Source organism: Chamaea fasciata, unplaced genomic scaffold, assembly GCF_029207755.1.
Source record: "Chamaea fasciata isolate MVZ Bird 193981 ecotype frontalis unplaced genomic scaffold, bChaFas1.0.hap1 SCAF_5, whole genome shotgun sequence".
NCBI classification, from domain to species: Eukaryota; Metazoa; Chordata; class Aves; order Passeriformes; family Sylviidae; genus Chamaea; species Chamaea fasciata.
Window position 1 is genome coordinate 45,416,513 of NW_027094090.1, and position 24,856 is coordinate 45,441,368.

Sequence of the window (24,856 nt, forward strand, 5' to 3'; positions counted from 1 at the left end):
CCTGCTGATAACAAAGGCAGTTACCCTTTAAAAAGCCTGGTAAAAGGCACGTTAAAGTCATCTGTTATCTAAGCTGAAATTCTTTTTCTTGTTGCAGTATCAGTGTTCTGTAGAACAAATGAGTCCGCCAATCGAATAGATCAAAAGGTGGTCCATCAGCTTAATCAAAACTATACAATTAATTTAGAACACACACTTGGGTTTTTAGAAAGGGGCTTTTGAAATCACCAAAACGTGATCATGGAAACGTGAAAGTGGGAGTTTATAAAAATGGTAACACATTTTCTAGTGTAACCTTGAAAAAGGTTGAGAAAAATGAGACAAGCCTGACTGAATGGAGATAGTACAGTGACCACTGAAAATCAAAACAAGTCTTGACTGTATTCAGCATCAATTTTTTTTTTTTTTTCTGTCTAGTACTGAAATCCTCTGGAGGGTGATCACGTGCTTGGATTCACAGAAGTGACAACCAAAAAAAAAGTTACCGCTTTCTCAGGAGTCGGAGAGAAGCAAATTAGACAAAAACCAGTAAATATGGCAGAGAGAGTTCTGTAGCTGCCAAGCACAGAAGGAAGGGGTAAGGAAGAAACTGCTCAGAGTAGGCCCTAGGTAGTAATGCCTGCTTGGTATACAAGGAAGCCTCCTGGAGGGCAAGATACCTGGGACTGAATGCTCAGGCTATCTTGGATGAAGTGGCTTCCTGCTTCCAAAACTAATGGCTGAAGAAAATACTGAACTGCCAAAAGCCTGGGTGAGTACTGCATCCAGGCTGCTGTTCAAGCCTTTGAACAACTGAATGGAGCTGAAAGTGCCCTATTTGCACAGGAGAATGGGGACCTACAAACCACATTCTAATCTCAACCCTACGAACAAATTCTTAACACTTTTATCAGCTGAAAACATCAATTAATTTTGTGTATTTTTCTCAGGAGAAGGTACACTTGGCCCAGGAGGACCAACAGCATACTGAATTACTCAGGCTGCACGTCAAGACCCCTATGCAGTTACACCCAGTAAAAGAGTGAAGCTCACAAAAAACTTACTTTGCATTCTTACTTTCGGAAGGTGACCATCACAAAACACACCTGCCTACAGCATCAATTCGTAGCCTTCATATTTCCTTCTGTTCAGCTACAAGTACTAACCCTGCAGCTAATCCTCCCACAGGAGAATTATACCCTATGGCAGTGTGATAGGAGCAGTCTGATCTGGAACACACTTCTGTCACTAATGTGACAGTCAGATGGATAAGAACTGTTTCTCAGGATAAAATATCTGGGAAACAGGTTGGTGAACAGTGGGTTATGGCCCTCCGCCAGTTCACATGCTAAGACAGCTAACAGACCTTGGACTTCTGGGAAAGGGAAACAGATGTTTCAATTTGCACAGACTGTTTCTCCTTATTTTTTATCCACCACAGCTCTTAACGGTGCACTCACTATCCAGTGCATAGGCACAGGGTCCCCAGTGAACACTCACAGCGTGAAACATAAATTTATATTAATGCATTACTTCTTTATTTATATTAATACATTACTTCTTTTCCAGCAAAGTCAAACTGAAAATGCCTTAAGCTATAGCTCCGTGATCTGGAGAAGTGTTTCTCATTGCATGACGAAAGCAGCTGCACTTAAAACAGAGATACATGTGTAGACATTCTTAAGCTGTATTGCTGACACTTGAAAAAATTATTCCATCCATCTGTTTTGTTTGATAAACATTTTTACTGACTTAGTAAATAATCATTAATATTAGCATGAGAATAGAAGACATTTTAATTAAAACCTAACAGCTGTTTGAAGCCAAACTCTTCACATAATAGATGCTCATACCTACTCTTAGCATGGTTCCTGCGTGAACAATGAAACGAAGGTGAAAGAAAAAGAAAAAGCAACTGCTTTACTGACAATTTGTAGCCTGTGGATTACAAGCAAAATAAACTTTATCTAGTCAACACAATGAGACTCTGGTACTTTCTCTTTGTCTTCTAAGCACATTATAAAAAGGAACAATCATTAAAAAAACCCCATCTCGAATCACAACTGCAGCGTTGTCGAATTCAGAAGCAATCACATTATCATCTACCAGTCACGCTGGCCTAAATTATAACTGATGGGAAATGGGGGTGGGGTGGATATGAGAGACTGAAACCTGGTACTTCCATGGCTGCTATTCCGCATGGAAAGTTTTCAGCCCAGCAGACCTTTCACTGCAGAGCAGGATATTCTTTCTCACTGCACTATCACCACTTCATAATTAAAATGTTTCATATTTAGGTTACATTGCAGTACAATGATTTTCTATCTAAAGCAGGACCATTTAAGGTTATGAAATTTCAGCTTTCTATTGCTATGGAGATTCTGCTATAACAAATATTTTTAATTTCTCTTGCCACCATCTATTTTGTATTTCTCTATATGAAAATTTTAGAAAGATCAAGTTTTATTTCCCAACAGAATCTTTCATATATTCTGCAGCAGAGAATATGTCTGCTCTTTGACAACATTTTATTTGTAGCTATGCAATATTTAACTGCAGTGGGGATGGGCATTAAAAATCAGAATGTGTATTCTAATAGACAGAATATCTCAAGAATAATACTACTGTTTTTTGGTTTTTTGGTTTTTTTTTGCGAGTTAGCACTTAAGAGTACAGTATGCATTTTTTTAGCAAGCATCTAATAAAAACCTGGTTGGGTTGCTAATTTTCAGAATTCTAGAGGAAGTTCAAGCTAAGCATAAAAAATTTGGTTATATATACAAAAATCCTATAAGTAAAAAGGACGGTATCAAGGTTTCAACTTTACCTGATTAGTTACCTTCAAAATGAATAAGGACTTCTGTCAATTCAGCACAAAGAACCAAACATACATAACCAAGAAATTATGTAAAAAACCCACTATAAATACAGCAAATATTGGTCAAAATAAACACCAGACAGGACGCAGCATACTGTGACAAGCACATTCATCTTGGTTAGGAGGAACAAGGAATATTGCTTTATCATGTTATCCAACTGTGTATGTTTAATCAAATACATTCTACAATGGATTTCAGCTGGGGCTAATGACTTCAGCAGACTAGAGCAAAAACGTTCTGTCACACATGTACTAATTTACTCCAACCTGTGATGTATAGCACACAGCTATAACTCATCCTAAATGGCTATAAAGGGAGTATGTCCTCAGGCTACCCAATGTCTAGAGACAAGAGATCTCTACCAGCCATCAAAATAAAACTGAAATAATAGAAACTTACTTCACAACATAGACTGCTTCATTCTCTTTATACAATCACATTGCTACTACTGAATCAGCCAGCTGCATGGCACAACTCTCACAAGGCATACAGGCACAACTCTTTACAAGAGGAAAAAACCCTTGCTTTAGTTCCCTCAAAAGTCAAGGAAGCAAGTGATCCCATTCCACAAAGAGCACAATGAGTAAACCTGGGTCTTCTCTGGACTTACATCTTGCAATTCAACTCATATATGGATATTGTGGTTTTTAACAAGCAATGGATACATTAGCAATGTCTCCCTATGCAGAGCTCTTTTCACAGAAATTAACAGAGAATTAGAATCTGAGATTTCTAGCCATCTGTCAAAACTGACAGAAAACGACCCATGGGATAAATAGAAGGAGGAAAAGACAGGCAGACAATGTAATCACTTAAAGCCTTTTCACTTAGGAAATGAGAAAGTTCACTGAAAAGATTATCATTAGAAAGGTATTTTAACCAAGCAATGAGATCGTTGTATTTTCCTCCCTCTGGAATGCATGAACACGTACAAGTCCAACTTAATCTGCTACAAAGTACTTTTAAAAAGCGAACTTAAGTCCACCAAAAACATCTCTCATTCTTAAAATTCAGAACTGAGACTGTTAGCACACACCAGCACGGAATCTCACAGGAAAAATCACTGTAGCAATACTACGGTGATTTGAGGGAAACATTACAACTCTCACAGAACATACAAGAATAGATGCCAAAAAACCATTTGTTCTCTCATTGACTGAGCAAGTCAATGAAGAAATACTGCTAATTTCAACAGTCAGAAGCAAGCATTTGGAATTTGAAGGAAAGTAAGAAAATTAGCATTGCATGAACAAAATTTAAAAGATTCCCAAAGCCTCTTAAACAGTAATTTTAGAATTGTTTTACAAACAAAGAGGCAAATGAAAGATGCTTTTATTTGGGGGGGGGGGGGGGGGGGGGAGGAAAAACCCTTCTGAAAATTTACACAGGAATTTCCTGATCTTTACTATTTCTGAGTTCTTTAGTAATTTCTTTTGGAGTTTTTGAACTCCAATACAGAAGAGAATCCTTTAATGGTTCTTAGCCTTCTCTGGAAGACTTGACAGGTTTCCATTTCAGTTTGTCAATTTTGTTATGAATCATTAATTTCTTTGCTTCTTTCCTGTTCTAAATAGGCATTTCAAAACAGAGAAGAAACAGACAACGAACAAAAAGTAAATAATCCTTTTTAAATAATTTCCTTGATTTTTAGATTCTCCAGCATACATTCTGATAAGGTTTTCACAATGACTTTTCCCCTAATTTAAGTATCCTGCACAAACCAATAAGCCCACCTTTGTTCTCCCAAGTAAATGCCAACAAGCAAAGCCACGAGAACAAAGTTCTTAGATCAAATAACATAGAAATTTAAGAATTTGAATACAAAACCTCCCAAATACAAGAAAGTATCCAAATAATTAATACAGCTAATTCACACATTTTTTAAATCAAATCTGCGCTATGAAGTGTTGGAATACCAAGCATAACAGAATGCCTCCCAAATAAATATTTTTGGCACTACACCCTACTGTAACTTATCTAAATCAGTCTCCCAATCCAGTATTTGATATGATGCCTCGAATGAAGATCTAAAATCTTACAGCTACGCTTACTGCCATGTATACTATACAGCAGCAACTACAAAATTCTACATGCCTCAGTAACAAAGATATCATTATAACAGTAACTTTTATACATTCAAGAAAAAGGGAAGTGTTCTGTTTTAGTTCACCAAGGGAAATGACAACAAAGCAAGCAGAAGGGTGGCTAGTATTCATAATGAGACTCATAAATAAAGGAAATTATGTGCACAGTTATTCATAAGGTACTTTTCCTCCTTTTGTTTACCATCCTGTAAAGTTCCGTTCATGAAAAAAAACAGGAAGAGAGGAAAAGGCTAAAGCAGTCAGGACCATCGCTGCTGCTGTAGCATTAGTCTTGCAAAGACTAGAAAACAGTGTTAAGTAAAAAATGTCTAAACCATGTATCCTCTTGAATACATTCAGTGGCCTGCACACAATGTGACAGAAAGCTATTCAAATGCTACACGTAAGAAATTCCTCCCAAGAATTCAAGCTTCAAAACATATTTAGATTTTCAAAATTAACAGCTCATAAACAGTGCAAGATAACCATCATTCTGTGTGACAAATGGAGGCAAATTTAAATAGTACTAAAATAATGCTCTCTGCATGAAATATATGGCAGAATGCTTGGTTACAGTTAATTGAGAAGACAACCAGTTACAACAAAAAATTAAAGCAACCCCCAACTCTCTTGTCAATTTAAATGATCTTTATACGAAAAGTGAATTACCTCCATTGAGATTCGTCTGTGTATCCGGTTTCTGAGACAAACTCCTGTGGGAGACTGAACTTCATCAGATGATGTTCCAGAAGCTTGGTCACTTTCCCCATCCGATCCCATTTTCAAATTTTCATGAACAATATCTTAAAAATAATCCAAAGAATTGAAAACAGTTAAACAGCAGTGCATCAAACAGCTCTTCTGTACCGATGGAAAAGAACTGAATCATTACTGTGCATTGAGTTACACAGCAGAGTCAGAGACTCATCATAGCCATGGCAGTCTTGATACATACTTTTAATGGCTCAGTAATAACCACAAAATGAACAAAAGTACTTTATGGGAATTCTATGCAACCTTATGTGAACTTCAGGAGAACTCAGTTTTCCAAAGCAAAAGACAGACATTCCAATCCCAGTTGTAACTCCCAAAAGCCAACTCCCCCTCCCAGCTCCAGTTCCTAAAACCCTTCAGTACCACTCCTTTTTTAGCTGCTCTTGGATATGCAGCATTACTGGGAATTACCATTTTCAAATCAGACTACCTGATGCCGGTAACCCAAACGTATCTTCAGAAGCTTAAAAGTCCTACCAAGAGGTATAGTAGTATTTTCAGAAATGGCAAATGCAGAAGCTTCAAATATAAAATGCTTTGCTTGTCTATTGTGAAGTCAAGGGATGTATATGAACATCTAAATGAAGCTCCAGAACATACAAGTGCATTCAGTAGAAGACTTGACGTTTAAAAGCCATTAAGTGAAATTTGTGAGCTTATGGAGGAATTTATCTAACTGCTTGAGTTATGTGATACAGGATCTTCCTGTCAACTGAACCTGTTAATTATTAAACAATCCTTAAGATTCATGCATGTAAAAGCTTATGTATATTATATATACCCATACATATATACCCTGCTTTTAAGCACCAAAGAATTTTTCAGACTATGGAGACAAACACTGTAGTGAACAAAAGGAAATCAAGGCAGGGCCATTATAGTATAAAGAGCCAAATGATTTGCAAAAGGACACACAGGAAATCAGTCATACAAGAAATTCACTATGAGTAATGCTCCATCATCAACTTAGAAATACCTGAACTGCAAAATTACTCCGGAAATTAAATAGCTATACATACAAAGTAGGTGCTTCAAATGACACCAGTTTCCGCGCTGTCTTCTGATCCTTGTTAGTAATCATTATCTTCTACAAGGTGTAAGAGAACCTGAGGAACAACTAAAAATCCCAGAACCCCATCCCTAAAAAATGCTAATATTAGCAAAACACACAGAGATCAATTCAGCCTTACCACCAACACACTTGAGGGTATTTAACATTTGCAAAGCATAACAGCAACTTAAAAAAGGCTCCAAAAACCAAAAGAGAAACTGCAAGTTTCACACCATCAACAAGCAAGAAAATTGGATTTTTCTAGGGAAAAAAAAAAGCCATTAGGGCAATGTTTCGTTGTTAGTGCATCTAAAATATTTGTCTAGCTTGGCTCACATAGAATCATGCACACTTCAAAGGAACAAATTCTTCCTCAGTACAAACAATTTCCTTTTATGGAAAACACAGAATGGCTATAAAAAGAAAGATTAATTTGAAAGCTATTAGCAACACATATTTTAACTGAAAATACTGTAATTAAACATAAACAAAGCATGCATCTCACACACAAAGCAAATTTTCCAGCAGTGATGAAGATTTATATTGGATTTCTATTAAAAATCCACACTGAATTAGAATTTTCCCTGCAAGTCATGCTCAGATTTGGACAAAAAAAAAAAAAAAATTTAACCTGCACTCCTTATATAATAAGCAATCTTCCAATTTCAAACAAGCTAAATACTCTTCAGTGCTTCTGAAGGCAGGGCAATTTGAACCATTGGAAAAGGTTTTCAGAAAGTGGTTCCTAAAGATCAGCCTTAGTTCTGAAGCTAAGCAGAAAAAATGTGACTCTCTTTTGCTAAGTCTCTAAGAAATGTCTTTCTCTCTCTAGTGACTTGACAGCTATCTTTTTAAAAGTCTCTCACAAACTGTGGAAAATTAATTTTAGTAATAAAAAATCATTATTGAAAACACTACTTGCAGCAAAGCTGTTATGCCAGCACGGTTATATCTGCTGTAATAGCACACTCACCATATCCATCCTTTAATAAAAACTGTTCTTTAAAATACTTTTTGAGAGGTCATGTAATCCAATTTAAAAATTACAGCTCCTGAGATTCTGTTAGTAAAATGAAGTGTAGCAGCTACTGACAATTGTTCCCCAACCTGTTTATCCTCCTGTTAGAATAAGCCCATTGGTTGGGACCAAAAGTCTATTTTCTTTATGGAAGCTAGGCAAGGGAGAGTTATCTCAGCAATCTCACAAAATAAAAACTGACAAAATTAAAGTAGTACTGCATTTTAAGCCATGGCACAATTATATAATTTCTTTTTTAGAGAGACTGATACTTTAAATAATTATGGGATTGATACTGTCATATTTTTCACATTTAGTTCACAAAAGCATTTGTATTATGAAATTACTAGTAAAAAAAAAAAGACAATTATAAATGCAATGCTCAGAACTACGCAGAGCACCCTAGTTGACAAAGATAATTCTTCTGCTAAGAAGATCACCTACCTAATAACACACAACTAAGCAGTATTTCAAGAACTAGTAACACAAACCCATATATTTGGGACAGATAATGTAGCTGCAAGGAGATTCTGTTCTTTACAAATCAGGAATGTGAAGACAAAGAGGGTCGGTACTATTCAAGTCTAAAAATGCAATATTTCAGATGTATATGAGATGATAATTTGAATACCACTGTGATATGGTTAATTCTGCAAAGTCTGGATAAGCTAGATACCCAGAACCAAGAGGGTTTATGCAGGATACGGGCTGGAGCAACCAAAAATGTATCATTTAAAGCATGTCACACATGCATTTCCAATGGGCTAAACACACAACTGCTCCTATTTATAAGGGCTTACAAATGTTTTAATTATTTCCTAAACAGATATAATTTCAAGCTTTTTAAAAATAACTTGATTGTGTTATCATCTGATATAAATGTATCCTTTTATTCGATTCAATTAAAAAGGCATTAGTAGAGCCTTATGTTCATTATTTTAATGGCATAAACCCCAGACTAAGGCATTAACCTAGACATCTGAATCATTTTTACACAGGTGCATAGTGATGTTTAAATAAGCAATGATGAAAACCATGCAAATATTGCCCTAATTTCTCTAAACCTTTCTTTAGACAAGTTTACCGGCATGAAAGCTTGCTTGCATAGTCTTTAGAGGTTTTAATCTTTCAATAATATATTGAATTGCTTTTACTGCAATACCAAGCCATTCTCTTACACAGATGTCTATTTTAATGTACTCTACATATCTTATTAAATATCCAGAATGGCCACGTAATGAAAAGCTAGAAGTAGATGACTACAAGATAACAGGGAAACTACAGAAGTACATTTAGAGGAAAAGGCTGAGCTCATTTCAACTCTGAGGAATGCACCACAGAAGAAATTAATACAGGGAACCTATGGTGCCGCAAATGAGAACTCCTCCAAGTGAGCCATAATCAAAGTCACTAATTAGTACTGAGTCAGACTGCATGATATTTCCACCTTATTTCAAATTATTACAAAAATAACCATGTGACCTACACAATGGATTTCTTCCAAGGTGTGCTCTTCCAAACCTTACTTTTTATCCACTTTTCTATGAAGTGGATACACTGTATGATTAATTTCAGTGATAATATAATTCAAATTGAAGAAGGCCATAGTGAGAAACTGCCATTACCATCACTGAACTATGAAAGCTGTATGGAAGCATCATTCCTTTCAAATAATATTTATGACAATGAAAAAAAAACTTCTCCATTACTGCATCAACATAACTTGCAAAAGCAAGGATTAACTCTCTCCTGGATGTTACTGCAGTCCACCAGCAGGGCCAGATTCAGTTAGCTCTGCACATTCCAGGAGCCTCACCAGAAGTGACATTAATACAAATACAGAACACGGACAATCGGATTCACTCTGCATTCAGCCAGGTCAGGCCCAAAAAAGGTTTCTTATCTCTGGCGTCATCACGGACTGCAGCAGCTAGATGTTTCCAGAGGTACAAGACTGTAGAAGCTGTACAGATACAAGTGAACTAAAAAAAAGTCCATCAGCTAAACCCTCACTCAGTAGTTTCACAATCTGGTCTGAGATTTTAAGAGGTTTTAAATAACTTCTGTTCTTTAAAATCATCCTGGTAACTGAAAACTAGATTTAAAAATTGCTAAGAAATCTTACAAGATGGCCCAGCTCAAAAATTTTCCCTTACACATCATTTTACAAAACATAAAGCTAATAGAGAATTTCCAAGTAGAAATTATTTTTAAAGTACTTTGGGATTTTACACATTACCACAACTGCAGAAACTCAAGTTCAACACTCAAAAAGTAAATGAAACTCCAAAACCCTCCTGGGCTTCTCAATCAATTTTTGTAGTGATAGTCTCATTCAAACACAGACAGCATGAAGATGGCACTTGCGGCAGGTCTCAGTTTAATCCGGTTTTCTTTAATGAAATAACCATCCTTTACCTGCCTTGATTTTGCGGTATTTCAAGGATATTTTTCTGATACTAGTTTTCTAACTAAAAAATAGAGGAAAAACTGTAAAGAAAAGAGGGTGGATGAAGAAAGCAAGGAAAAGTCTCATGCAGTGTAGTGCATTTGATTATTTTGTTTCTGATGTCATTATCCCAACAGGGAAAACCTCAGCTTCCTGAGGGGTAATAACCGTACTCATATAGCAGGAACAAAAGAAAGAAAGATGTGAAAAGGAGCAGAAAGAGGAATTATGATTGCACATACCGGTACTCCCGTTTTTTACCACTAGATAACATGCACAAGTGGCTTGTATTTCCACCAAGTAAAGAGTTGAAAAAAGGCATTATCGTATCCAAAGCAAACAGAGGTGTTTAACACAGACATACAGAGCAACCAGGACCAGTGGAAGGTGTCCCTGCCTGGGGCAGAGAAATTGGAACTAGATGAGCTCTGAGGTCCCTTCCAACCCAAACCATTCTGTGATCCCATGATACACTCTGTACGTACATCTATTCCATACTAGTGAAAAAAAATTACAAATTGTTGTTAAAGGCAACACACAAGTTAGGAGAGTACAGGCATCTCTGTACCCAAAAACATCTTCGCTGCTCTTGTAATTAGTTTACATATATCAAGTTTGACAAATAATCCATAAAGACTACATATTCAGATAAACACAGATTTCTCTAATCACACAATTTTTTTTAAACTCTCTCTTCTGTTAGATTCTTGGCAACTTAACTAGAGCTTGGCTTGGCAAAAATAAAAAAGCAAATACTGTGTACAGGACATTCATGAAATCAGAAACTGATATAGTAGTTAAACCATGCATACTAAAATCTGTTTTCTTGTGTGATAGCAACAGCTGCTAGAGTAAATTCAAAAGGATATATGTCTTTCTTCAGTTGGAATGGTGACTCAAGCAGTAAAAAGGCACGTTTTTGAACATGATGAGTGGTATTACACCAGAGGAGGATATAAGTCATTTGACTACTACCTTGAAGATTCATAGCTTAATCCTGAAGATCAGTTTATCACACTTCTAAAGGAGGGCAGCAGATTGAAAAACTAATAAAACCCTAATTCAGCTGTGACTTGCTCTCATTTTCTAGTATCAATTAATTAAGAATAATCTAAAATAACATAAAAGCAGGATAAAACAATACTGGTGACTGGAGGCAGCAACATGACAAATTACTTGAAGAAGAAAAAATATTTCGTAACTTATTTGCTTCACAGAAGCACAAATACAGCTCAAGACCACAACAAAAAGACAATTATAGTTGAGTGGCCTTAATTTTTTCACAGAAAAAAACTATTTTTTCCTCTGTAATAGTGAGAAGTAATACAGCAGTTTTTTAAAAATCCCACATATAGGATGATTATCCTCTTGTTTTGTTTTTTTTTTTTTTTTTTTTAATAGATTTATTGTACTTCTTGCCAGTGCTTAACTGAGATGGATACATGGGTTCCTTGCAAAGTATTAAGAAAGAATATTTTGTTACTTTTGTAACTTTCAAACTTGTAAAAGATTCATGGGTGATTTCTGTGTGTTTTTCTAATGGCTTTCTTCCTGAAAATCTTAAGATACATTCAGTGCCTTAAGAACAAATTTCCGGAACTCCAGAAAAAATTATTGCATACTCAGGGATTTATTAAACCATTACAGTATCTCTACGTCTTCCTAAGAATCAATACCAGCATTATCTTTCACAGAAAAATTAATTTAAACAAACGGTGTAGGAAATTACCTAATCTGCTCCCATTTCTGGGCATTGCCATGAAAGAGCCGAGGCTGCCCCCTATGACGCTGTGTGGTCTCCGCAAAGGGGGCTTCTTGAAAGATCCCGTGTATTGGTGGAGAAATGAGTGCATGCTGTGAGACGTTGGAGGCCTGCCATTCTTCACAATAGGCTCTACAGTTCACAAGGATCAAAATATTCATTGCCACAAGCAAGGAGGATTGTCAGGAACATGCCAGAAGAAAAAAAAAGAAAGAAAAAAAAGAGTTAGTGAACAGGAAATCACCAGTCTGGAAAATTATCTTTCATGCTAACAGCAGACAACCATAATACGGCCATTTCTCTATTAACAGACAAGTATAAAACATGGCATTAAGTGTTACCCAAATTTAATTTTACTAAATCCTGTCACTCTGCTGCTGGACGAGTAAATGCCCTGAATATACAGTCTTAGAACGTCGATAAAACCAAAACACTATAATTATTTTCTTCTGTCTTTACGGCTCAAGTAAGTTTTTTTTTAAACAGGACAGCTGTTAGATCAACTAAGACGAGCAATTTCAACTACAAGCCTTCGAAAATATTCTCTCTCTCAAAATTCTTGTGGGCCACTAGTATCAAAGCCTTGCCATTGGAGATCTTCAGAAGTAAACATACCAGTCTATACTTCCCAGAGCTGTTATGTCATAATTAAGGTTATTAACTTACAGGGTGTCAGAAAAATTAAATGTTTTTTATTTAATTTTTTATTTTGGCTTTCTACTGGATTGCATTTCAGATGGTTCACAGAGATTTTTTTAAAAGAAGATATTATCATTGAAAAGCACTTTCTAAAAGAATGAAATGTAAGAAATTTTTAAGTCTTATTTACCAGTGTGACCAGAATTTGGGTATTCATGTTCCTTCAGCAACCTTACTTCTCAAACATGGACTAGCCCTCAAGGATAGACATGATCCTAGAAGCAGGCTAAGTCTAAAAACATGACGGGATTTTTTACCCCCAAAAGAAGCAGAACAAATGTCCAGTTGCATTCACTGTCACAACAGTGGACTTAGCAGAACCACCAATAAAGTCATTCATAGAAGAAAATAAAGACAAAATACTCTCACTTCAGAAAACGAGATCAGAGTCATCTGGCAGCTACATGCAAGCACACTCTCTATACTAGGAAAAAGAACAGAAGCTATGCCCAAAGAACAGTTGACATTCAAGTAATTTTATTTTTCCATTATTTGGCTTGATTCTTATTAACATTACAGATTCATGTTTGGTGTTATTCAGAAGACGGAAAAGGCAGCAGCCACATACTGAGCAACCACAGTGTGAGTGCTACTGAATGGAGCAGCACCCACTGGAGCCACTGCTCCCAGGGTGCGCTCAGAGCTTCACTCATGCCTCCGGGGACAGGGAGCAGTCTGGGATGCTATTTCATAACTCCACCTTATATACCCATATGCAGGGATCTCAAAATCTTGTTTTCCCTTCCAAAAAAAGGGAGAAGGAAAAATATAGCTAGAAGAACGTATTCTATGGAAAGCAGAATTTCAATGGTAAAGGAAAGAAACAGGAACAAATGCCTAGTAATCTAGGGAAAAGAGGGTCCTGAAGGGAACACCTTCCCATCACACATATACAAAAACCTTCTAGATACGTTATTGTGATTAGTCTGAAGCAGAGACAGAAGTACACAGACAGAATTACCGAATGACAGGTCAAAGAACTTAAGAAATCATTATGCAAGGAATTTTTGCATATAAACATGAATAACACAGTGAGACAAAAAAACCAAAAAACATTAACTCAGCTGTTGCAGGGAAAAAAAATACAAGTCCTGGGGGAAAAAAACCCGTGCTGCAGGCCAGAAACAGAAAGGACATGTCAACACTGTTAAAAACCCGCCTGCATCCCTTCATTAGCATCCTTCATGAATACTGTTGGAGTGGGTGAACATGGGGAAAAATACACCATGAATATGTGTATATATTTGTAAAGTATGACCAGGGTATTTAGACCTCTGCATAGCTCTGTCCCAAATGCTTGTTTCTGTCCTAATAGTTTGCATCACGCTTTTGACTTAGGAGTGGTACAAGCTTCCTTGTTGCATGCCTTTAACAGCAAATTCATCCTAGCACAGCAGGCAACAAATTCCTCATCAATTTTTAATACAATCTATTACTACTTCCACAAACCAGGACACAGGTTCGCATTCAGCACAATTACTGCTTTTGATAAGTTAACATCTTCTTCTTGCTTTCCAACTTTCTTGCTAATTTGATTTGAATTTGATTAAGTTTCTAGCCTAAACACCTCACACTGAGTTTACATGCAGCATGAACAAATGAATAGCACCTTGTTTGTTATGGCTTTTGACTACTCAGGCTAAAAGCAATCTACCTTCACGAACTGCGCAGTACGTAAGAGGCCAGAATTTATGAATACACAGAATGTCTATGCAGAGATTGAGTTTCATGCTCATTACTAACATGACAGTGTGATGCACAGAGATGATTATTAAAAAATCAGTTTTTCTCATGGCGCTGGTAAATTTGTATGTATTTTACAGTTTAAAACAAAATTCCTAAAATATCCTAACATATGCAAAGTTCAGCTCAAATATAAGGATAAATACAGATTACATCAATAAGTAAATTTACATAAAAATGAAAGATAAATGGTTGATAGGGTAAGTTCCAATTACACAGAAATAACTTTTGTCATCATAGCCAACTATTACCTTCCTTCACTATCCTAAGTATTGTACTAAATTGTGGAGCCCATTACAAAATTTTGCAACAATAATTTAGGTCATGTAGTAGGACAGGCATAACTACTGGCAGACAATGAAGTGAAGGTTACAAAAACACTCATGTGACACTGAATTTCTGACTAAGACAAATATTAGTACTACTTATTTATAAATGGGGGTTTAAAATCCTGATACATGTTAATTTACAAAAAGCAGGGATTGTATGGCATATGATGGTATAACACATAGGCTTATGTTTTGGAAAGTATATTTGCTATAAACAATGTAGTGTGCACTGCTGTATGGTAGGACCTTCTAAAGAAATGGCTGCATGAATTCTGCATTGTGTTACTTCATCTCTGCAAATACGACAGTAACAGCCAAGAGCTGGAACAAATATTGAAAATGAACAAGTAAACTCTTGCTGGAAATAAATTTACAGAACTATTTATTACAGTTTTCATGTACTTACGAGATACAGGAGTTAAATAAAGTGCTTTTGAAAAGACTACTTAACTCTCTTTCTCTAAAGACCCACAAGTATTTCCTTTGAAGTTACAATTTAATTTAATTCACTTCATTTTTTTCAGAATTATTAGTACGTTGAATGACTATATTTAAAGTACAACATTGCAGTTACAAGACGCGAGTTTAGTGAACTGCCTGGCCTTGAATAAAATGTGTCTAAACTGTAAAAGTTATATGCCTTTACTACATATATCTATACAAACTGCTTTTTATAATTTTATTTCTGTGATTATATGTTTGATTTGTCTTTGAAAATGTTTCCCCTATATAAAGCTCACAAACATCCCTTACTTTAGTGTCACTGTACTTGGCAAATATAACAACTCAGCAACCACATGCTGCTCTTGGTTTAATATTCAGCTACAGGCAAAATGAATGATGGAAATCAAAAGGCGAGTAAAAAGTCACTAAAAAATTCACAGTGCAAGTGTGTGGATCTACTGCATTTGGAGATCACGCACAGATCTCTTCTTCCTCTCTCACCTAGATTACAACAGCAGAGGCCAAATACAATCCACAGACTCAGTGGAGGGCTAAAGAGGGCACCTGCGAATCCGCTGCATCCACCACCTCTTTCAGCACAAGAGTGAAGAAGCCAGCCATGGCAGGCTGCATACTGCACACAAAATGATTCCTCTGTGGAAACTCCCTACCACAGGACACTAAAGCTACCCAAACTTGTAAGACTCAAGGGGAGACTGAATGAGCAATCTGCTCAGGGTTACTAACCACACCGAGCCTTGTCTAGTTCAGTAATTCTCTGAGCTAGAAACTGATACAGTACACTGGGGAAGTGATGCTGTACTTTGGGCTCTAATCTTAGACTTCTCCGCAAATGTCATACTCGGAGTCTGGAGAACAGACAGGCAGAAATCCAGCTGTCCTTACAGCACAAGACTTCTGCAGCACCTGGGCACTTCACTTGTGTTGGCTCTCGCTGGCACAACCATACAACAAAGGTCTTAATAACTATTTATCTCCAGCTCTCTTTCCTCACCTGTAAACCTCACCACTCTGTAATCCGTTACTCCAAACTGATAAAACAAACGGATATGGAAAACAAGCTGAAACAGAGACTTCACAGTGGTTCTTCTAAAATTGTATTTCAGCAGTTGTTATTACATTCCCTTCTTATTTTGGCTACATCATGTAGTCTTGGACTCATATTTCAAGCAATGCCATTTCAACCCTTTCATTTCTTAGGTAGCCTACTAAGCTATCATGCAAATCTAGTCTTTAAGTGTGAAAAAAGTTTCAAAAGATTCTCAATGAAAATATTTATAAATATTATACTGACGTACAGGACAATTACACAGTTTTCTTCTCATTGTCCCTGAACAATTCTTGCAATAGACATCCTTTAAAAAAGTATATCTACATATGCACATTAGTTTTATATCTATAAAAATACACACCCCTTTTTTTAAATGCCACATCCATGTTATCTTGCTTTCGTGCACACCTTCAGCAAGGTTTAAAATTGAGCAATGCATGGTGACTGTGCAGTGTTCTATTGCTCGATGTTCAAGTTTGGTTTGTGCTGAGCTAACCGTTTCTATAATTTGGATCATTTTCTTGTACTTCTCACATTCTTGTCATTCAAACTTCCGTTACAATTGGCATAACCCAAAATAAATACAACAGCACTGTTCAAGGAAAAAACACTGTTCAAAATACAATCAGCCTGGCTTAATAATGGTTTAAGAGTTGCTAGATCATGAAATGTTTTGGAATACACATGTGTGTTTTAAGAAAACACTGTACCCAGTAAGCTACCACGGCTTTGCTAAGTCTGAAATAATGCCAACACCAATGCTAACAAACACAAAAAACCAGAAAACAACTCAAATGAACCACTGAAATCATTCAATTGTCAAGTGGCATAAATATATGTTTGAACATAAGTGGAACCGATTTTTTTTTACTTCATAATTATGAAAACTGCCAGAGTCAAGTAGAACAGCAGTGTATATAAATAAGAAACCTGACTGAGGAATTAACGAAACCCCTCAATTTTATAAAGATGCCTCCTCTTCTTCCTTTAACTGCAATTTAAATTAACCACAAACCTTGACCTGAAATTACTCCGGAGTTTAACAATTTTTCAATTAATCCACAATGTTTCTTTTCCTCATCCATCTATGATAACAAGGACCCACACTACCACTTTCTTTCCTGTGCTGGATTTACTTAACTGGATTTACTTAAGCTGAGCTCCAGAGAGCTGGCAGAATTGCCTGGCATTTCTTTGCACAGCCTCAGCAACTGACATACTGTCGTCACACGTCAGTCAGCTGGTGGATTAAAGAAAGAAAGCGTTTTCACTAGGAGTGTAAATTCATTTTAAAACACTTTTTAGGAACATATATTATCACATACTCAACTAACTTTCTTTTTTTATGTCCCGTGAGTATCTCTATTATGTGACAAAGAGACCAAGCTTTTTTTTTTTTTCAGATTTCACTGCCTAAATTTTGCAGTTGTATTTTCTTCAACTAATTTTAATAAAGAATTAAATCACCAGTCATACAAGATGACACTTTCCCTTAAATCAAACATCTCTGACAGGGCTGAGTTTGTCTGCAAAAAAATGTTTGATTCCACAACCATTATCAATTCTGGACATGTAAACCATATAAATACGTATTTAAATTCATATAAATACAGTTAAAATACACATGTGTAGATTTTCAAATCAAAGTAAGAGATACTGAATACCTAGCATTTATGATTACTGATTTGGGTATAGAATGGAGACTGAATCCAGGCATGTTCCTTATTCTAAGTAAGGATTAATCTTTTTGCTTGCCACAATTCACTGCTTCTACCAAAAATGTGGCTCAAAGTTTTTCCCTCCACTGCCCAACAAAAAAGAAATGTAATTTTGATTTAGGTTTTTGAACTAGGTCACTATGGGGTATAGAGAGTACAGCTGCTGGCAGAAGGATGGAGGCAGAACTTCACTTGACACTTTTAGCTGCAACTTGACTTTGGACTGGCTCAAGTGTAACAAAATCACACTAAATGTCTCAAGAATCCACTACTGGATTTTATAGGACAGGACTCAATATAGTTTCTTTTCCACCACCTTGACCTCACTCTTGCTCCAGAAAACTTCCAAGGCTTTTTTTTATCATTTCCAATTTGATAGAGAATGGAAAAGTGTCAAAAATCTACATTTGTGAAATTAAATATTAACTCTCTGAACAGCTTTGCATTCATGAAACTTGTGATGCATCACAACAACCTTTAAGAACTATTTATGTAGGCTTCTCAAACGCCACTGTCATATAATTTACTCATATTTCAGCATCATCTACTACACATTCATTTACCTGATCTGAATGCTAGGCTCTACTAATGATTATTCAGTTTTTACATAATAAAACCTAGGGTTTTTTGCACTGAAAATATAAAATATTTTGAACAAACTGCTGAAGAAGCTGTTGTCAAGAAGCCCTTTATTTCTTCAAAAGACTTAGACTGTAAGTAGGTGAATTTCTGATATTATAGAATTGGAATGCTGCACTGTATAATATTTAATTACACTGCTGTAAGGCAGTCAGACCCACTCAGTAAAATTAGTTGATTGCAGGTGACAGCTTCCACAGATGATACATTTAAATAATCGAAAGCAGCAATATGCTTGCTATATATGTACTCTCCAGGAGCTGGATAAGGAACACTACAAAATACTGTGTATTTATAGATTATTTTATGGGGTTGTTTCCTTGGATTCTGTTATGTGATACCCAGGAAAACATTAGGTCACTCTAAAAACAGAGCAACCACTCAATACCATTTAAGCCAGTATTCTTCATTAAACAATAAGATGAAATCTTCAAACAATCAAATATTACGATTTGAAAAACTTGGCAAAACTTCAAGGGATTACTCCCATTGCTCAAATTAATCCACTTGAGTACAGCAGTCATTCCAGAGCAAATGTTCTTCACCTGCACCACACAAGGCAAAAAATACTGGTAGAACATTTGAAAAAATATGCTAATATAACTCCGAAGAAACACAGTTGTCAACTTCCTCTGAGAAACGAAGTACCTCAATTGTTAAAATGGCACTGTAACGTCCTATAAACCTTTTTTTCTTTAATTTAGGACAGAAAAGACGGATTTTTTTCCGTCTGTTCGAAATACAAAAACAATGCATAAAATCAAACTAAAAATACACAAGGCAAAGAATGAGATAGAGACATCTAAAAAAGACCTTCTACAGACCATCTAAAAAAGACCATCTATAAAAAGCCTTTCAAAGTTGACTTCATGCAGAGTGCAGTTTTGCCCTCAGCCTGGGTACCAAAACAATAAAGATCACAATCAAGTGAAATATATTCAAACCCAAACCCTTGCCTTTAAGATTTATGTATTTCACACTGCTTAGAAGTAACGCTCAGATAATATTTTTGGTCATCAGAACCTGTACTGGAACATAGGGATGGTAGTTCAGTACCTCAAAACATATAAGCATAACACACCATCAGTTTAAAACCCTAACTGCAAAAGGCATCACACTACACCAAATCCTTCAGAAAAATACTTCAGCTACAATTTAATTCAATGCGAGTCAATACCACAGCCAAGATACAAGTATCCCTGGCCTCTATCCTTGCATTCACACACACAACTCCCAATGCAAACATCTGTGAGACCACGCTGCCAACCAAACCAGAGAACAGAGGATCTGGCTCCTTTTTGCCTACTTTCAGAAACAGTGTTGGCTAGTTATGTGTATTTCACTTCTCTGTACTTAATGACTCCAACCTGAATATCATTTGAGAAAAAAATCTCTGCATATTCATCAGTGAGCCTACACTAACAGAAATCTGGTGTGTTTACAGAGTCCACTTCTGCATCTAAACATTATGTTCTCTGCCAAACTTGTATTCTACTTCTAATGAAAACACTTATGAGTGGACAAAGCCCCCACACAGCCCTCCAAGATAACGGGTCTCTGCAGCATGCTTTCAGGCACTGAATTTTCATGCTCATTTCACTTTATAAGCACTTCCACATATGAACAGAGCCTCAAGGTTTTGTGGGAAGAAGCAAACTGAAACAGAAGGGAAGAAAGAACACTATGTTGTGCAGCGAAGGTGGGATGGAGAAACCACAGTGAACAGTATTAACAAAAATGGATGCAGAACACAGCACAGAAGGGTACATACGGACTATAATAAAAACATTGCCAGTAGAGTGTAAGGGACAGTACAAGGATCAGCGTTTAGCTGTGACAACTACCAATTACTCACAGTAATCTGTAGCTCTAGAATGAGCTCTAGCAATTCTGAGGATTTCTTCTCCCTCTACCCACCCACACCTTCATACTGATACTTTCCTCCAACATCAACAGAGAAATTTTACCAATTTATTACCAGTAAGCATTTCTGTGCTCATATTTTCAATTCAAGAACACTGTCTTGAAAATATGTTGCAACACACTGTTTTCCTTCCGCACTCAAAGAATTATACATAGCAGATGGAATGGGAATTTCTCAGCTCTGTTGAAGATGACATGAAATGATGAGAACTACAAAGGCATTTGGATGTTTTGAGACAGTATCGCAATGTGTTAATTTTCATAAACATTCATCCCTCTTATCAGAGCATTAACTAGTCATTAATGCCTTAAACCTAAAAAACACTTACGCACTTTACCGTAGCTGATCCTTCCATTATTACTCACACCTGTAAAATTACAAAAAAATTATGCAAGTGTTCATGAGACTGGATCCTATGATCACATCACTAAGCTAAAAGAGACCAAATGAAGATAAGTATTATTTTACAAATTCATGTAGCCACTTCTATCAGAACTTCACCTTTTTTGATTTCTTAAGTACATGTGTATTTATCTGTACCAAAAAAACCAACAAGACAGAATGCTTTCCAAGTTACTTACAGATTAATGCAAGAGCTGTGGATGTATTTTGGAATGTGTCTTGCAATTATTCTTAAAAGCATGCTTGGCATTTGTGATAATGCATTTCATAATATTAGACAATACAGCCACATTTTCTGCATTCATTAGAGATCATATGTATTTGAAGTATTTGCATAAATTTTACACTTAATTAGGCTTTAAATATGCATGATTTGGATGTTACTCCTACCCAAATTTCACTAGTATGTCATTGCCAAAGAAAAATTTCAGGGGCAAATTTAGTTGTCAACTCCTACAAATTACCATTTAGTATTTTTAGTATTAATCTAAATAATATATTAAGGTAAAATCTTGAATTTAAAAAGCAAGCCAGTACATTGTTAGTATGACAAATAAAAAACAAACAACAAATCCACCTAATTGGTTTTATATGTTGAAACAACAGAGATCATGAAAAGCTTTTGTCCTTAGATAAAAGACTAGCCCAAAGTATACTTCATACAGTCCACAGTTCATAAGGCTTCAGATATATTATTAGGTATTTCACTGGTCCCTCTATTTTTATGGTTTATGACCTCATTTGGCAGCGCTTCCTCACCCAGGAGCCAATTATGATGAACATAATTTGTACAAAAGATTTAATTATATATAGGTTTCTGGTCACTAAATAATTTGATGGTGCTCCAAAAAACCCAAACCCAATGGCTATTCTATATTCAGTGCAACAGCTCTGTGCTATTGCATTGAACAATATGGGTTGATCCCTGCTAATCCCATTTTGCTGCTCATGGATGAGTGATGCATACTGAGATTGTACTGACATCACACGATGAAGGAGGCTGTGTATTAAATGAGGCTGCATACAAAAGGGTAGCTGATTCAGTGGTACCAATGCACTGCAAAGAAATCAGAAGTTATGGATCTATTTTTATGTCCGTGAACTACAAATGGGACGCTTTGTTCCACATTAGGAGTACTGTTCTTTGAATCTTGAAACAACCCACTCAAAGCTGCAGCTAATGACAAGGTGGGCCTCTGGATGGGAGTTGCAGTTAACTTGATATCACAGACAATTGTTGTGGGAGAAGAAACATTTGGCAGGGGGCTGAACAACACCGGTTATTGCAAAAATGTGACCATAAGGAAAGGTCCCTAGTACTATGCACAAGTGATCTACATCTGGAATGGCAGTGTTGAACTGCAACTTATAATAAAGATTTTTACAGGGGATATATAGATAGATAGATAGACAGATATATAGATATATAAAGTATTTCACAGGATATAAATCAGATAGAGGTAAGTCTGGATTCTAGGTCAGCACAGATGCAGTTTTGTATGGACACAGTCTCTACAATCTCCATAACCCAGTAACACAGCTGTTTCCCAGAAGGGAAAAAACTAGCATGTGTAAAATTATAACCCCCAGTGAACACAGCCATCAGCATGGAATGACAGGAGACAAGCTGAGCGATTTGCCAGAAGAAAAAGTTAAAACAAAAGAATTGGACAATAACAATGGAATGAAATTCTGCTGTAAAGGCCTTCAGCGTTCACGATCTAGTCTTGCCTTCTGACCCAAAATGCAGTATCAATGCCCTTCAACTCTTATTTCTCAAGTTCATGATGTAATGCTTGAAAGTAAAGCACATTTGAAGAATTACTTTCTGAAGATTATTTGTATCCCTAACTTTGATTCTCTGTAGATTAATATACTGGCAAGCCATTGATTTACTAGACAGTGTTTTTAAAGTTTCTTTAGGAACAGATTCAAAGCCTCTTAACTGGGCACATTTGTTTCTCTGTTCTACAGGGTAAAGGAGCTGTTTATTCTTAAAAGCAGAACTAAGGAGATGGTTACTCCTGCCTCCTGAGATCAGCACCATCGCAGTAAAGGACGCACTTTCAAGATCTTAATGCAGCTATCACTTTATAAAATATTCTTCAAGAGATTACATCCTCTTATGTGTCTCGGCTGGATATTTACAGTTACTGGAGGCCTTTTAGCACTGTGATTTTGTAAGATGCCAAGGCAAACCTTTCTCATTTAAGCACTCCCTTGTAAGTCAATTTTTTTAAAAGCCCACTGAAGGATTTTTTCCAGGTGATGTTCTTTACCAAACTGGTCTTTCACCAAAAGAGAAAAATAATTTCTTGGCCGTTTTTCCAACAATTGTTGTTGCCCACGGCCCAGTTCCTGCAGTCTGTCTGAAAAATACTCTTTCCAAAATATCTTCATCTGTGGGAAAGCTAGAGTGTCCTGTAGAAAAGCAAGACTAGCTAGAGCAGCAAGCATTTTCCAACCCTACTTTCTAAGAAAAGTAGGGCTGGAAAGGAAAAACAAAGGACAACAAAAATCCACAATGTAGTATCCTGTTCACCTCTGCAAGATCAAACAGCACATGTAATAATAACTGCATTCTGGAAGAATCTGAAAAAGGTAGCAAGTGTCAGAAAAACTTTTTTTTAATGACATGAGATGATGAGTTAAAGATTAGGCACAGTAAAGTTTTATATTCTTTGTCCTCTTTCAAGAGGACCGACAATACCTTGAGTATATCCAAGAAGACTGTACTAAGGCATCAACAATGGTCAGCATGCATAAGCATTGTAAATATACTATTGTCACAATTTTAATACGTAAGATTCCCTTTGGTCAATGAATTAACCTGGAAAGCGAAATAAAAAGGGCACTAAAAGCTAGGTGAGTAATTTTCAATTATGAACGTTTTCTTGAATTGCATTTTTTACTTATTTCAACACTTTAATATCTACTGACAAGCTTGTCACAGTTTGGTGACAAGCATGCAGACATCCAAGTATTACTGTTTGGGATTATTCTCAGATAAATATTACAAGCTACAAATGGTTTTATAGATGGTTTAGGAACGCATAAGCTCATGCTTCTGTAAACAAGTTATTGTGCTCTCTGTCCCTCGGGCTGACACCCAGGACATGGTCCAGTTTAAGGTAAAATCTTTTTATTCTTCCTGGATTCAGTTTTCAATTAATCAATTCAGCAACCCAGTTCAGTACACTCATTGATGCTGCTAACAATTTTTTCATGCTCATTTCTCAGTGTGAAAGTAACATTCCTTGCACTTATTTACATAATGAAACCAATCTTGCAGAAGTATATACAGGTCTGAAAATATATGCATCAGTAACAAAGGCAAATACAAGTGAAATCATGTGGGATGACTCAGTGTCTCAGAAAGGACTTAATAAGTGTCAGTGCAAAAATACTGCAATTGTTGCTCCAGAGTAGACCTGCTATATCAACATATAAAAAGTTGCAATAAACTTTGTCTCCCAAAATACTGGGCATGGCCCATAGTAAAAACAGGACAACAGCAATGAATGAAAGACATTATTAGCTTTGTTTTGCCAAAGGTAAATTCTGCTTCCAAAATCTTGGTATGCAACATATCTTGAATGGAGTTTTAAAAATCTGCAGGGCCAATTCCATTGTCTCTACCTCTGCTCAAATTTCCTGGCCCTGTCAGTTTTCAGTGGGAAAATTCAGAATCCTTTACTTTTGTGAAGTGGGAGATAAATAAAATTCAGATCTCTTGATAAACGAAAATATCTTAGGTATCAGCAAAGCAAAAAATAACACTAATCGGCACTGAAGATGAAATATGACTTAAATGCTGCAGCCCAGGAAACAGAACAAGCAACAAAATCTCTTCAGTCATTATTACTGCAGATTGCATCCAAAAGCGGCAC

At 36.3% G+C, this 24,856-nt stretch overlaps 1 protein-coding gene across 2 annotated transcripts in view; it reads right to left on the bottom strand.

Annotated features, from left to right (window-relative positions):
• The window catches only part of CDK17 (cyclin dependent kinase 17), a 90,866-nt gene that overhangs the window by 28,094 nt on the left and 37,916 nt on the right, over positions 1–24,856 (bottom strand). Inside the window, exons 3-5 of one of the 2 annotated variants that reach the window (XM_066183415.1) lie at positions 20,893–20,931; positions 11,964–12,128; positions 5,612–5,745 (exon numbers count right to left, since the gene is read on the bottom strand). In XM_066183415.1, the coding sequence (XP_066039512.1) occupies positions 5,612–5,745; positions 11,964–12,128; positions 20,893–20,931 (338 nt within the window). The remainder of the gene's footprint in view (positions 1–5,611; positions 5,746–11,963; positions 12,129–20,892; positions 20,932–24,856) is intronic. The other variant, XM_066183416.1, reaches the window with a different exon arrangement.